A 14,478-nucleotide genomic window follows, 5' to 3' on the forward strand; every position below is an offset into this window, starting at 1 on the left:
AACAGGAAACGAACACGTTGATTAGATCGCTAGAACGTCCTGCTGAGAGGGATCAGTCTTCTGAAGGAGGAAACCAAGGGTGGATACCTTTGGTTGCAGGATGTTGTGTGCTCTTGCTATCCAGAAGGGGGGCAATGAAGCTGTCTGCTACAGTCTTCCGTCGGAGTGGTTTCGGTTTTTCAGGCTTGGCATTGTTCTCCAAACGTGTCAAAGTAAGAGGTTCCTTGCAGGAGCGACAATAAGAAGAGTCAACATAAAGCGGGGGCCTCAAACTAGTGTCCTGCGGGCCACATTTGGCCCGCGGGCCGCGTGTTTGAGACCCCTGCCATACAGCATCCATATCAAACTTGCGCGGGCCGCACTAACATTAAACTTTCATATCAAGGCGGGGGGCCTCAAAATAGTGTCCTGCGCGCCACATTTGGCCCGCGGGCCACGTGTTTGAGACCCCTGCCATACAGCATCCATATCAAACTTGCGCGGGCCGCACTAACATTAAACTTTCATATCAAGGCGGGGGCCTCAAAATAGTGTCCTGCGCGCCACATTTGGCCCGCGGGCCGCGTGTTTGAGGCCCCTGCCATACAGCATCCATATCAAACTTGCGCGGGCCGCACTAACATTAAACTTTCATATCAAGGCGGGGGGGCCTCAAAATAGTGTCCTGCGCGCCACATTTGGCCCGCGGGCCGCGTGTTTGAGACCCCTGCCATACAGCATCCATATCAAACTTGCGCGAGCCGCACTGACATTAAACTTTCATATCAAGGCGGGGGGCCTCAAAATAGTGTCCTGCGCGCCACATTTGGCCCGCGGGCCGCGTGTTTGAGACCCCTGCCGTACAGCATCCATATCAAACTTGTGCGGGCCGCACTGACATTAAACTTTCATATCAAGGCGGGGGGGCCTCAAAATAGTGTCCTGCGCGCCACATTTGGCCCGCGGGCCGCGTGTTTGAGACCCCTGCCATACAGCATCCATATCAAACTTGCGTGGGCCGCACTAACATTAAACTTTCATATCAAGGCGGGGGGCCTCAAAACAGTGTCCTGCGCGCCACATTTGGCCCGCAGACCGCGTGTTTGAGACCCCTGCCATACAGCATACAGCATCCATATCAAACATTATACTTTCATATCAAGGCGGGGGCCTCAAATTAGTGTCCTGCGTGGCACATTTGGCCCGCGGGCCGCGTGTTTGAGACCCCCGCCATACAACATCCATATCAAACTTGCGCGAGCCACACTAACATTAAACTTTCATATCAAGGCGGGGGAGCCTCAAAATAGTGTCCTGCGCGCCACATTTGGCCCGCGCGCCGCGTGTTTGAGACCCCTGCCATACAGCATACAGCATCCATATCAAACATTATACTTTCATATCAAGGCGGGGGCCTCAAAGTAGTGTCCTGCGTGCCACATTTGGCCCGCGGGCCGCGTGTTTGAGACCCCTGCCATACAGCATACAGCATACAGCTGTATGGTACATGATACCATACAGCATCCATATCAAACATTATACTTTCATATCAAGGCGGGGGCCTCAAAATAGTGTCCTGCGTGCCACATTTGGCCCGCGGGCCGCATGTTTGAGACCCCTGGTGGTTGTGGACTTCAACGCACGCCGGCTTTGATTCCTCACTTACTTTGAACGACTGCGGGAGAGGATTGGAGGTCGGGATCCATTTAATCTTCTTGCGGGGACGTTTGATGACCAGCGGCTCCGACGCCATCTCTCCCACTCCGAGGTCAGAAGGATCCATGTTTGGATCTATTGTTTGAATCCCAGAGTCCCTCACGGTGGGTGTTGCGTCATGGTTGGATTGCGCAAGAGCAGCGAGCAGCTGCCGTACCACATTATCGTACATGAGGTCGCTTTCATTCGTGATGAAGTCCAGCCTGTTAAGACTCTTGATGTGGTCTCGGTTCTCGTTGCAGAACATAGCCAGGATGTTGATGTCGCAGAATTGAGATTTTTGCCAACGCCGCCGTGTTTTGATGCCAACTTTATGCAATTTGTCAAACACAAAGTTTGACTTCCGCACCACAAATAAATGCAACAAATTAAGCAGGATAATGAGGTTCATGGTGCACAACAATGCGATGTCCACGGCGGCCATGATTCGCTGGAGCTGCACAGCCGGTAGCTTACAGTTGACACGCAGTTTAAGCTCCGGGTAGCTACTGATGTCCGGGAGCTCGCCCAGGGCGCATGTGAACTCATTTTGCCGTTGTCGCGCGTAGTAGGCGCTCAGGTAGGAAATGGGGATCGAACTCAGGCAGATAATAGCTAAATGGCGTGCTAGGTAAATCTTAGCCAAAAAGTTACTTTGCCCTCGTCGCTCTAAGTACTTCTCAAAAAGATTTTGCTCCGGACTTTTTTCCTTCTCTGCGTTCTCGATGATTTCTCTCCTTTCCCGTTCGGTGATGCCAGGTCCTTTTGATTGGATCTGCTTCTCGATCTTCGGCGCACGGCCTTCAGCTGCTCGGTGATAGCAGTTATCGATTTCTTGAAGCAGGAAATTTAGCTCCGATGTGAGACGAGTGGAAGCAAGAAATTCCCACCCCAAAGCCGGGATGTACATGATTCCGGCAAAGGCTAACAAAGCATAAGGGAGGAACTTGTGCTCAAATAGTGAAGGCCAGATGTTGGACTCCACACCGGGTACAGCATCACGCAGCTCTGTCCAGCAGTAGCCTCTTGCATACAGCGCCTGGTCTCGGGTGAAGTTGTGGGGGGTGTAGCAGTATATGGACTCCTCTGTGGAGACAAGAGGAGGAAAGTCACCGCTTTTTGTCCATTTCATGATCCATACTTGAACCCCTCCACTTGGGGCAAGACCACCGTCCCACCCCAGTAAGTGTTGGAGGTCACAGCCTGATAGAGCAATCAGGACCACATCATTTGGAATAGCAGAGAATAGATCCTAAGGCAGGGGTCTCAAACATGCGGCCACATGGTGCATCTGGTCTCAAACAGACGGCCCGCGGGCCAAATGTGGTCCACAGGACACTATTTTGAGGCCCCCCGCCTTGATATGAAAGTTTAATGTTAGTGCGGCCCGCGCAAGTTTGATATGGATGCTGTATGGCAGGGGTCTCAAAAACGCGGCCCGCGGGCCAAATGTGGCGCGCAGGACACTACTTTGAGGCCCCCCGCCTTGATATGAAAGTTTAATGTTAGTGCGGCCCGCGCAAGTTTGATATGGATGCTGTATGGTATCATGTACCCAGAAAAAATTATTACTACGTTTGATTAATGTTCATGTTAAAGGTTAAATAACTGTTAATAGTTATCCTCACTATCCGTGTGGAAGTGGTAAGTTTTTGGCTATTTAAGTTGAAAGGAAATAACTTGAAGGCTACCGTTTAGGTCGCTAGCGCGCTAGTTTGCGAGTTAGCATGTGTCTCCAGACCCCGCAGTTGCGCAATATGTTGTAAATAAAGAAAAGTATAAATGTGACTATAGTCGTGTTTTGTCATGTCTACAGGGCTCTAATAATGCTTTGTTAATTTTAATCTGAAAAATTAATTTGTCTTCCGACCAACTATATGTGGTTTCTTAAGTTTTTATTATTTGCCGTTTTATTATTATTATTATATTTATTTATTTATTACTGATTGATTGATTTTCTTTATTCTTGATTTGTTTATTTATTTTTCATCTTATTTTGTGTAGAAAAAAAAATTATTACGTTTGATTAATGTTCATGTTAAAGGTTAAATAACTGTTAATAGTTATCCTCACTATCTGTGTGGAAGTGGTAAGTAGTAAAAATAAAAATTAAGATATTTGAGAATAGTGGAATGTTATATTAGAGCTTTTATTGTAGAAAATTGGAACCAAAGCGAAGTTTTTTTTATTTTTTTTAGTTTTTAATAAATTAAGAAATTTAATAAATAAATAAATGATCATCATAATTGATCAACTTTGCTTGAATAGGTTATTGATTGTTTGTAATTACGTTGTACATTGTTTTGTTTTTTTTGAAAGTCAAATTAGGAGACTTGTCAAAACATTGTGTTGCTGCTGGATGTTCATCGGTGGTTGGAGGTAATTATTGGTGCTTGGAGGTAATTAGTGGTGCTTGGAGGTAATTAGTGGTGGTTGGAGGTATGTAGACACGGTTCTGAGAAACGCTTTCAATAGCTCGCTAACTTTGCGTGCTAACCTGGCGATGAGGCTAAAGGCTACGTCGTGAATCTGGTTCCATCTGTCCATGGGTCATCTTACATTATCAATATAATTGATCAACTTTGTACATTGTTTGTTTTTTTGAAAGCAAATTAGGAGACTTGTCAAAACATCGTGTTGCTGCTGGATGTTCATCGGTGGTTGGAGGTAATTAGTGGTGCTTGGAGGTAATTATTGGTGCTTGGAGGTAATTAGTGGTGGTTGGAGGTATGTAGACAAGGTTTTGAGAAACGCTTTCAATAGCTCGCTAACTTCTCATGCTAACATGGCGATGAGGCTAAAGGCTACATCGTGAGTCTGATTCCATCTGTCCATGGATCATCTTACATTATCAATATAATTGATCAACTTTGTACATTGTTTGTTTTTTTGAAAGCAAATTAGGAGACTTGTCAAAACATCGTGTTGCTGCTGGATGTTCATCGGTGCTTGGAGGTAATTAGTGGTGCTTGGAGGTAATTATTGGTGCTTGGAGGTAATTAGTGGTGGTTGGAGGTATGTAGACACGGTTTTGAGAAACGCTTTCAATAGCTCGCTAACTTCTCGTGCTAACCTGGCGATGAGGCTAAAGGCTACATCGTGAGTCTGATTCCATCTGTCCATGGATCATCTTACATTATCAATATAATCGATCAACTTTGTACATTGTTTGTTTTTTTTAAAGCAAATTAGTAGACTTGTCAAAACATCGTGTTGCTGCTGGATGTTCATCGGTGGTTGGAGGTAATTAGTGGTGCTTGGAGGTAATTATTGGTGCTTGGAGGTAATTAGTGGTGGTTGGAGGTATGTAGACACGGTTCTGAGAAACGCTTTCAATAGCTCGCTAACTTCTCGTGCTAACCTGGCGATGAGGCTAAAGGCTACATCGTGAATCTGGTTCCATCTGTCCATGGATCATCTTACATTATCAATATAATCGATCAACTTTGTACATTGTTTGTTTTTTTGAAAGCAAATTAGGAGACTTGCCAAAACATCGTGTTGCTGCTGGATGTTCATCGGTAGTTGGAGATAATTAGTGGTGCTTGGAGGTAATTATTGGTGGTTGGAGGTAATTATTGGTGGTTGGAGGTATGTAGACAAGGTTTTGAGAAACGCTTTCAATAGCTCGCTAACTTTGCATGCTAACCTGGCGATGAGGCTAAAGGCTACATCGTGAATCTGGTTCCGTCTGTCCATGGATCATCTTACATTATCAATATAATTGATCAACTTTGTACATTGTTTGTTTTTTTGAAAGCAAATTAGGAGACTTGTCAAAACATCGTGTTGCTGCTGGATGTTCATCGGTGCTTGGAGGTAATTAGTGGTGCTTGGAGGTAATTATTGGTGCTTGGAGGTAATTAGTGGTGGTTGGAGGTATGTAGACACGGTTTTGAGAAACGCTTTCAATAGCTCGCTAACTTCTCGTGCTAACCTGACGATGAGGCTAAAGGCTACATCGTGAGTCTGATTCCATCTGTCCATGGGTCATCTTACATTATCAATATAATTGATCAACTTTGTACATTGTTTGTTTTTTTGAAAGCAAATTAGGAGACTTGTCAAAACATCGTGTTGCTGCTGGATGTTCATCGGTGGTTGGAGGTAATTAGTGGTGCTTGGAGGTAATTAGTGGTGCTTGGAGGTAATTAGTGGTGGTTGGAAGTATGTAGACAGGGTTTTGAGAAACGCTTTCAATAGCTCGCTAACTTCTCGTGCTAACCTGGCGATGAGGCTAAAGGCTACGTCGTGAGTCTGATTCCATCTGTCCATGGGTCATCTTACATTATCAATATAATTGATCAACTTTGTACATTGCTTGTTTTTTTTTAAAGCAAATTAGGAGACTTATCAAAATATCGTGTTGCTGCTGGATGTTCATCGGTGCTTGGAGGTAATTAGTGGTGGTTGGAGGTAATTATTGGTGGTTGGAGGTAATTAGTGGTGGTTGGAGGTATGTAGACACGGTTTTGAGAAACGCTTTCAATAGCTCGCTAACTTCGCGTGCTAACCTGGCGATGAGGCTAAAGGCTACATCGTGAATCTGATTCCATCTGTCCATGGGTCATCTTACATTATCAATATAATCGATCAACTTTGAAAATTGTTTGTTTTTTGAAAGCAAATTAGGAGACTTGTCAAAACATCGTGTTGCTGCTGGATGTTCATCGGTGCTTGGAGGTAATTAGTGGTGCTTGGAGGTAATTATTGGTGCTTGGAGGTAATTAGTGGTGGTTGGAGGTATGTAGACACGGTTTTGAGAAACGCTTTCAATAGCTCGCTAACTTCTCATGCTAACATGGCGATGAGGCTAAAGGCTACATCGTGAGTCTGATTCCATCTGTCCATGGGTCATCTTACATTATCAATATAATCGATCAACTTTGAAAATTGTTTGTTTTTTGAAAGCAAATTAGGAGACTTGTCAAAACATCGTGTTGCTGCTGGATGTTCATCGGTGCTTGGAGGTAATTAGTGGTGCTTGGAGGTAATTATTGGTGCTTGGAGGTAATTAGTGGTGGTTGGAGGTATGTAGACACGGTTTTGAGAAACGCTTTCAATAGCTCGCTAACTTCTCATGCTAACATGGCGATGAGGCTAAAGGCTACATCGTGAATCTGGTTCCATCTGTCCATGGATCATCTTACATTATCAATATAATTGATCAACTTTGAAAATTGTTTGTTTTTTGAAAGCAAATTAGGAGACTTGTCAAAACATTGTGTTGCTGCTGGATGTTCATCGGTGCTTGGAGGTAATTAGTGGTGGTTGGAGGTAATTATTGGTGCTTGGAGGTAATTAGTGGTGGTTGGAGGTATGTAGACACGGTTCTGAGAAACGCTTTCAATAGCTCGCTAACTTTGCGTGCTAACATGGCGATGAGGCTAAAGGCTACATCGTGAGTCTGATTCCATCTGTCCATGGATCATCTTACATTATCAATATAATTGATCAACTTTGTACATTGCTTGTTTTTTTTTTAAAGCAAATTAGGAGACTTATCAAAATATCGTGTTGCTGCTGGATGTTCATCGGTGCTTGGAGGTAATTAGTGGTGCTTGGAGGTAATTATTGGTGCTTGGAGGTAATTAGTGGTGGTTGGAGGTATGTAGACAAGGTTTTGAGAAACACTTTCAAGAGCTCGCCAACTTCTCATGCTAACCTGACGATGAGGCTAAAGGCTACATCGTGAGTCTGATTCCATCTGTCCATGGATCATCTTACATTATCAATATAATTGATCAACTTTGTACATTGTTTGTTTTTTGAAAGCAAATTAGGAGACTTGTCAAAACATCGTGTTGCTGCTGGATGTTCATCGGTGGTTGGAGGTAATTAGTGGTGCTTGGAGGTAATTATTGGTGCTTGGAGGTAATTAGTGGTGGTTGGAGGTATGTAGACAAGGTTTTGAGAAACACTTTCAATAGCTCGCTAACTTCTCATGCTAACCTGACGATGAGGCTAAAGGCTACATCGTGAGTCTGATTCCATCTGTCCATGGGTCATCTTACATTATCAATATAATCGATCAACTTTGTACATTGTTTGTTTTTTTTGAAAGCAAATTAGGAGACTTGTCAAAACATCGTGTTGCTGCTGGATGTTCATCGGTAGTTGGAGATAATTAGTGGTGCTTGGAGGTAATTATTGGTGCTTGGAGGTAATTATTGGTGGTTGGAGGTATGTAGACACGGTTTTGAGAAACGCTTTCAATAGCTCGCTAACTTTGCATGCTAACCTGGCGATGAGGCTAAAGGCTACATCGTGAATCTGGTTCCATCTGTCCATGGATCATCTTACATTATCAATATAATTGATCAACTTTGTACATTGTTTGTTTTTTGAAAGCAAATTAGGAGACTTGTCAAAACATCGTGTTGCTGCTGGATGTTCATCGGTGCTTGGAGGTAATTAGTGGTGCTTGGGGGTAATTATTGGTGCTTGGAGGTAATTAGTGGTGGTTGGAGGTATGTAGACACGGTTTTGAGAAACGCTTTCAATAGCTCGCTAACTTCTCGTGCTAACCTGGCGATGAGGCTAAAGGCTACATCGTGAATCTGGTTCCATCTGTCCATGGATCATCTTACATTGTCAATATAATTGATCAACTTTGTACATTGTTTGTTTTTTTGAAAGCAAATTAGTAGACTTGTCAAAACATCGTGTTGCTGCTGGATGTTCATCGGTGCTTGGAGGTAATTAGTGGTGGTTGGAGGTAATTAGTGGTGCTTGGAGGTAATTAGTGCTGGTTGGAGGTATGTAGACACGGTTTTGAGAAACACTTTCAATAGCTCGCTAACTTCTCATGCTAACCTGGCGATGAGGCTAAAGGCTACATCGTGAATCTGGTTCCATCTGTCCATGGATCATCTTACATTATCAATATAATCGATCAACTTTGTACATTGTTTGTTTTTTTGAAAGCAAATTAGGAGACTTGTCAAAACATCGTGTTGCTGCTGGATGTTCATCGGTGCTTGGAGGTAATTAGTGGTGCTTGGAGGTAATTATTGGTGCTTGGAGGTAATTAGTGGTGGTTGGAGGTATGTAGACAAGGTTTTGAGAAACACTTTCAATAGCTCGCTAACTTCTCATGCTAACCTGACGATGAGGCTAAAGGCTACATCGTGAGTCTGATTCCATCTGTCCATGGGTCATCTTACATTATCAATATAATCGATCAACTTTGTACATTGTTTGTTTTTTTTGAAAGCAAATTAGGAGACTTGTCAAAACATCGTGTTGCTGCTGGATGTTCATCGGTAGTTGGAGATAATTAGTGGTGCTTGGAGGTAATTATTGGTGCTTGGAGGTAATTATTGGTGGTTGGAGGTATGTAGACACGGTTTTGAGAAACGCTTTCAATAGCTCGCTAACTTTGCATGCTAACCTGGCGATGAGGCTAAAGGCTACATCGTGAATCTGGTTCCATCTGTCCATGGATCATCTTACATTATCAATATAATTGATCAACTTTGTACATTGTTTGTTTTTTGAAAGCAAATTAGGAGACTTGTCAAAACATCGTGTTGCTGCTGGATGTTCATCGGTGCTTGGAGGTAATTAGTGGTGCTTGGGGGTAATTATTGGTGCTTGGAGGTAATTAGTGGTGGTTGGAGGTATGTAGACACGGTTTTGAGAAACGCTTTCAATAGCTCGCTAACTTCTCGTGCTAACCTGGCGATGAGGCTAAAGGCTACATCGTGAATCTGGTTCCATCTGTCCATGGATCATCTTACATTGTCAATATAATTGATCAACTTTGTACATTGTTTGTTTTTTTGAAAGCAAATTAGTAGACTTGTCAAAACATCGTGTTGCTGCTGGATGTTCATCGGTGCTTGGAGGTAATTAGTGGTGGTTGGAGGTAATTAGTGGTGCTTGGAGGTAATTAGTGCTGGTTGGAGGTATGTAGACACGGTTTTGAGAAACACTTTCAATAGCTCGCTAACTTCTCATGCTAACCTGGCGATGAGGCTAAAGGCTACATCGTGAATCTGGTTCCATCTGTCCATGGATCATCTTACATTATCAATATAATCGATCAACTTTGTACATTGTTTGTTTTTTTGAAAGCAAATTAGGAGACTTGTCAAAACATCGTGTTGCTGCTGGATGTTCATCGGTGCTTGGAGGTAATTAGTGGTGCTTGGAGGTAATTATTGGTGCTTGGAGGTAATTAGTGGTGGTTGGAGGTATGTAGACAAGGTTTTGAGAAACACTTTCAATAGCTCGCTAACTTCTCATGCTAACCTGACGATGAGGCTAAAGGCTACATCGTGAGTCTGATTCCATCTGTCCATGGGTCATCTTACATTATCAATATAATCGATCAACTTTGTACATTGTTTGTTTTTTTTGAAAGCAAATTAGGAGACTTGTCAAAACATCGTGTTGCTGCTGGATGTTCATCGGTAGTTGGAAATAATTAGTGGTGCTTGGAGGTAATTATTGGTGCTTGGAGGTAATTATTGGTGGTTGGAGGTATGTAGACACGGTTCTGAGAAACGCTTTCAATAGCTCGCTAACTTCTCGTGCTAACATGGCGATGAGGCTAAAGGCTACGTCGTGAATCTGGTTCCATCTGTCCATGGGTCATCTTACATTATCAATATAATTGATCAACTTTGTACATTGTTTGTTTTTTTGAAAGCAAATTAGGAGACTTGTCAAAACACCGTGTTGCTGCTGGATGTTCATCAGTGGTTGGAGGTAATTAGTGGTGCTTGGAGGTAATTAGTGGTGCTTGGAGGTATGTAGACAAGGTTTTGAGAAACACTTTCAATAGCTCGCTAACTTCTCATGCTAACCTGACGATGAGGCTAAAGGCTACATCGTGCGTCTGATTCCATCTGTCCATGGATCATCTTACATTATCAATATAATCGATCAACTTTGTACATTGTTTGTTTTTTTTGAAAGCAAATTAGGAGACTTGTCAAAACATCGTGTTGCTGCTGGATGTTCATCGGTGGTTGGAGGTAATTAGTGGTGGTTGGAGGTAATTAGTGGTGGTTGGAGGTAATTATTGGTGCTTGGAGGTAATTAGTGGTGGTTGGAGGTATGTAGACAAGGTTTTGAGAAACACTTTCAATAGCTCGCTAACTTCTCATGCTAACCTGACGATGAGGCTAAAGGCTACATCGTGAGTCTGATTCCATCTGTCCATGGGTCATCTTACATTATCAATATAATCGATCAACTTTGTACATTGTTTGTTTTTTTTGAAAGCAAATTAGGAGACTTGTCAAAACATCGTGTTGCTGCTGGATGTTCATCGGTAGTTGGAAATAATTAGTGGTGCTTGGAGGTAATTATTGGTGCTTGGAGGTAATTATTGGTGGTTGGAGGTATGTAGACACGGTTCTGAGAAACGCTTTCAATAGCTCGCTAACTTCTCGTGCTAACATGGCGATGAGGCTAAAGGCTACGTCGTGAATCTGGTTCCATCTGTCCATGGGTCATCTTACATTATCAATATAATTGATCAACTTTGTACATTGTTTGTTTTTTTGAAAGCAAATTAGGAGACTTGTCAAAACACCGTGTTGCTGCTGGATGTTCATCAGTGGTTGGAGGTAATTAGTGGTGCTTGGAGGTAATTAGTGGTGCTTGGAGGTAATTAGTGGTGGTTGGAGGTATGTAGACAAGGTTTTGAGAAACACTTTCAATAGCTCGCTAACTTCTCATGCTAACCTGACGATGAGGCTAAAGGCTACATCGTGCGTCTGATTCCATCTGTCCATGGATCATCTTACATTATCAATATAATCGATCAACTTTGTACATTGTTTGTTTTTTTTGAAAGCAAATTAGGAGACTTGTCAAAACATCGTGTTGCTGCTGGATGTTCATCGGTGGTTGGAGGTAATTAGTGGTGGTTGGAGGTAATTAGTGGTGGTTGGAGGTAATTATTGGTGCTTGGAGGTAATTAGTGGTGGTTGGAGGTATGTAGACACGGTTTTGAGAAACGCTTTCAATAGCTCGCTAACTTCTCATGCTAACCTGGCGATGAGGCTAAAGGCTACGTCGTGAATCTGGTTCCATCTGTCCATGGATCATCTTACATTATCATCATAATTGATCGACTTGTTTGTTTTTTTTAAAGCAAATTAGTAGACTTGTCAAAACATCGTGTTGCTGCTGGATGTTCAGCGGTGGTTGAAGATAATTAGTGGTGGTTGGAGGTAATTATTGGTGGTTGGAGGTAATTATTGATGGTCGGAGGTAATCACCTGCAAAGTTCCTGGTGAAGACAAGTGTGACCAGCAGGATGGGGATGATCACCGTTCCTATGGTAACAACCCGATCAAACGGCAGCTCCAGTTTTAGCTGCACCATCAGACCGGCCAAGGCGCCTCCTTTTTCATCTTGAGATGATCCGGGCAGGATAAGCTCCTTCAGCTTCTCACCAGCTAGTAGAGCAGTCGCCATGTCTAAGTTTTGGTCAAGGACGTTCTGCATCTGGGAACGCCCGTGTAGGCTTCCGGGTCAAGTTAAATTCCACAGTCTTCAACCTCCGTCGCCATGGATGGAGAAGAAGCGTTTCTGTTTGGTTCCTGCTTTATTCCAACATGTGATGATTCGCACATGTTTTCATGTTCTTGCATCCCTGCGTCCTTCAGAGAGAAGACAGAAACCGGGAACGCCGCTTCCCTGAAAGACACAAAAAAGTCCGTAAGACTGCAGCAAAAGCGGAATAACGACGCATCTCGTAAACGAGCCGTTACATCATGTCCTTCGTTTGTGAAGGAGATGTTTCGGGGTGCATATTTTAGAGGTGTGGCCTCGTTCTGGTCACTTCCTGTTAGACTGAATGCATTCGTGCATCCATGCATCCATAATGTTCATGCATTTCTGCAACCGCTGCAGAGGTTCTCTTGAAGGTTACGTCCTTGGTGAGGAGTTCCTGCTCCTGCTCTTCTCATTTTCTTCTTCTTTTTTTATTCTCATACGCAAAACAATCATCTAATCTTCCCGTCTTTTTTATCCCTAAGCGTCTCCACCCGGCTGGAAAGCGCCTTTGGAGATAAGAAACTTGGATCTCTCACACACGGAGAGCATTATGTAGTAGTCCTTTGTTCTACACATATAGTACTACATATACATATACAAGATACTATGCAGTGAGACAAGTGGGGACGACGAAGGGGTGGAAGAAGGGGGACAACACTAGGAAAAGGGAGGGGGGAAAAACAACAACGTTAGCATACAAATAAACACACATAATAGACACAAGAAAAATAATATATAATATATTATAGCTCTATCCCAGGGGTCTCAAACTCAATTTACTTGGGGGCCACTGGAGATCGGGTCTGGGTGACACTGGGCCACATCAGGTTTTCCAAAAAAAAAAAAAAAACGCATTTATTAAAAAAAAAAAAAATCGCTTTGGTTCCAATTTTCTACAAGAAAATCTCTGATAAAACATAAATGAAAAATAAATAAACAAATTACCTCGAATCACCAATGAACATCCAGCAGCAACACAATGTTTTGGCGAGTCTCCTAATTTGACTTTCAAAAAAAACAAAAAAAACAATGTACAACGTAATTACAAACAATCAATAACCTATTCAAGCAAAGTTGATCAATTATGATGATAATTTATGTATTTATTAAATTTATTAATTTATTAAAAAATAAAAAAAAATTAAAAGAAAATTAAAAAAAAAATTAAAAAGCTCTGATAAAACATTCCACTGTTCTCAAATATCTTACTTTTTATTTTTCTGCACAAAATAAGATGAAAAATAAATAAACAAATCAAGAATAAAGATAATCAATCAATCAGTAATAAATAAATAAATAAATATTATAATAATAATAAAACGGCAAATAATTAAAAATTAAGAAACCACATATAGTTGGTGGGTGGACAAATTATTTTTTTTTTCAAAATAAAATGAACAAAGCATTATTAGAGCCCTCTAGACATGACAAAACACGACAAAATATTCTTTTTATTTACAACATATTGCGCAACTGCAGCGTCTTGAGACACATGCTAACTTGCAAACTACAGCGCTAGCGACCTAAACGGTAGCCTTCAAGTTATTTCCTTTCAACTTAAACCGCCAAAAACCTACCACTTCCACACGCATAGGGAGGATAACTATAAACAGTTATTTAACCTTTAACATGAACATTAATCAAACGTAATAATTTTTTACGGGGGCCTCAAAGTAGTGTCCTGCGGGCCACATTCGGCCCGCGGGCCGCGTGTTTGAGACCCCTAAACTGCCGCTTGAGGTCAAAGCAGACGAGTAATAACTTTGTCTAATCTGAATGTAAGTGGACAGCAAGGCACTTTAAAGCGCTGGCATCCGATAGGCTGCTGGCGCCAGGCCAGTCTAACACGGAATCCCTTGCTTCTTCTCCACGATGGGAATGCCGGATGTCCAGTACTCCAGCCCCACCAGGAAAAAAGAGTGACTTGAGTCCACATGGCCATGACACTTGTCCTCATGCGCTAAACGGGATGAGGACATGATGATGTCTCTTAGCTGATGATGTCGTCCATGTGTATATGTGTGTGAGAGCTATTCCTTTGTGTGTGTGTACCAGAGGAGCCCCCCCCCCCCACCCGTGCGCTCCCCAAAGATGCTCCATGCTAACGTCAACAAAACACATCCTCTCTCAAATGCCGCTGATGAAGACGAAGAAGCGTGCAGGAAGGAAGAGGAGATTGACTCACCTTCTGGTCCTCAAGCATCTCCCGGCAGGCTAAGAGTTAATAATCTGCAGTGCGGACGAGAGCTTTACAGCATGTAGCCGCGCACACCGGTTTGTTCCGCC

General features: G+C 42.7%; 1 protein-coding gene across 2 annotated transcripts in view; it reads right to left on the bottom strand.

The window, feature by feature from the left end:
* Positions 1 to 14,478, bottom strand: part of panx2 (pannexin 2) — an 18,185-nt gene extending 3,707 nt beyond the window's left edge. Inside the window, exons 1-4 of one of the 2 annotated variants that reach the window (XM_058087204.1) lie at positions 14,378 to 14,478; positions 11,913 to 12,333; positions 1,646 to 2,760; positions 88 to 223 (exon numbers count right to left, since the gene is read on the bottom strand). In XM_058087204.1, coding sequence (XP_057943187.1) covers positions 88 to 223; positions 1,646 to 2,760; positions 11,913 to 12,141 — 1,480 coding nt within the window. In that variant the 5' untranslated portion in view covers positions 12,142 to 12,333; positions 14,378 to 14,478. Of the gene's footprint in view, positions 1 to 87; positions 224 to 1,645; positions 2,761 to 11,912; positions 12,334 to 13,137; positions 13,159 to 14,377 lie in introns of those variants that run through there. The other variant, XM_058087205.1, reaches the window with a different exon arrangement.

The sequence above is a fragment of the Doryrhamphus excisus genome, chromosome 11 (assembly GCF_030265055.1).
Source record: "Doryrhamphus excisus isolate RoL2022-K1 chromosome 11, RoL_Dexc_1.0, whole genome shotgun sequence".
In the NCBI taxonomy this organism is placed as follows: domain Eukaryota; kingdom Metazoa; phylum Chordata; class Actinopteri; order Syngnathiformes; family Syngnathidae; genus Doryrhamphus; species Doryrhamphus excisus.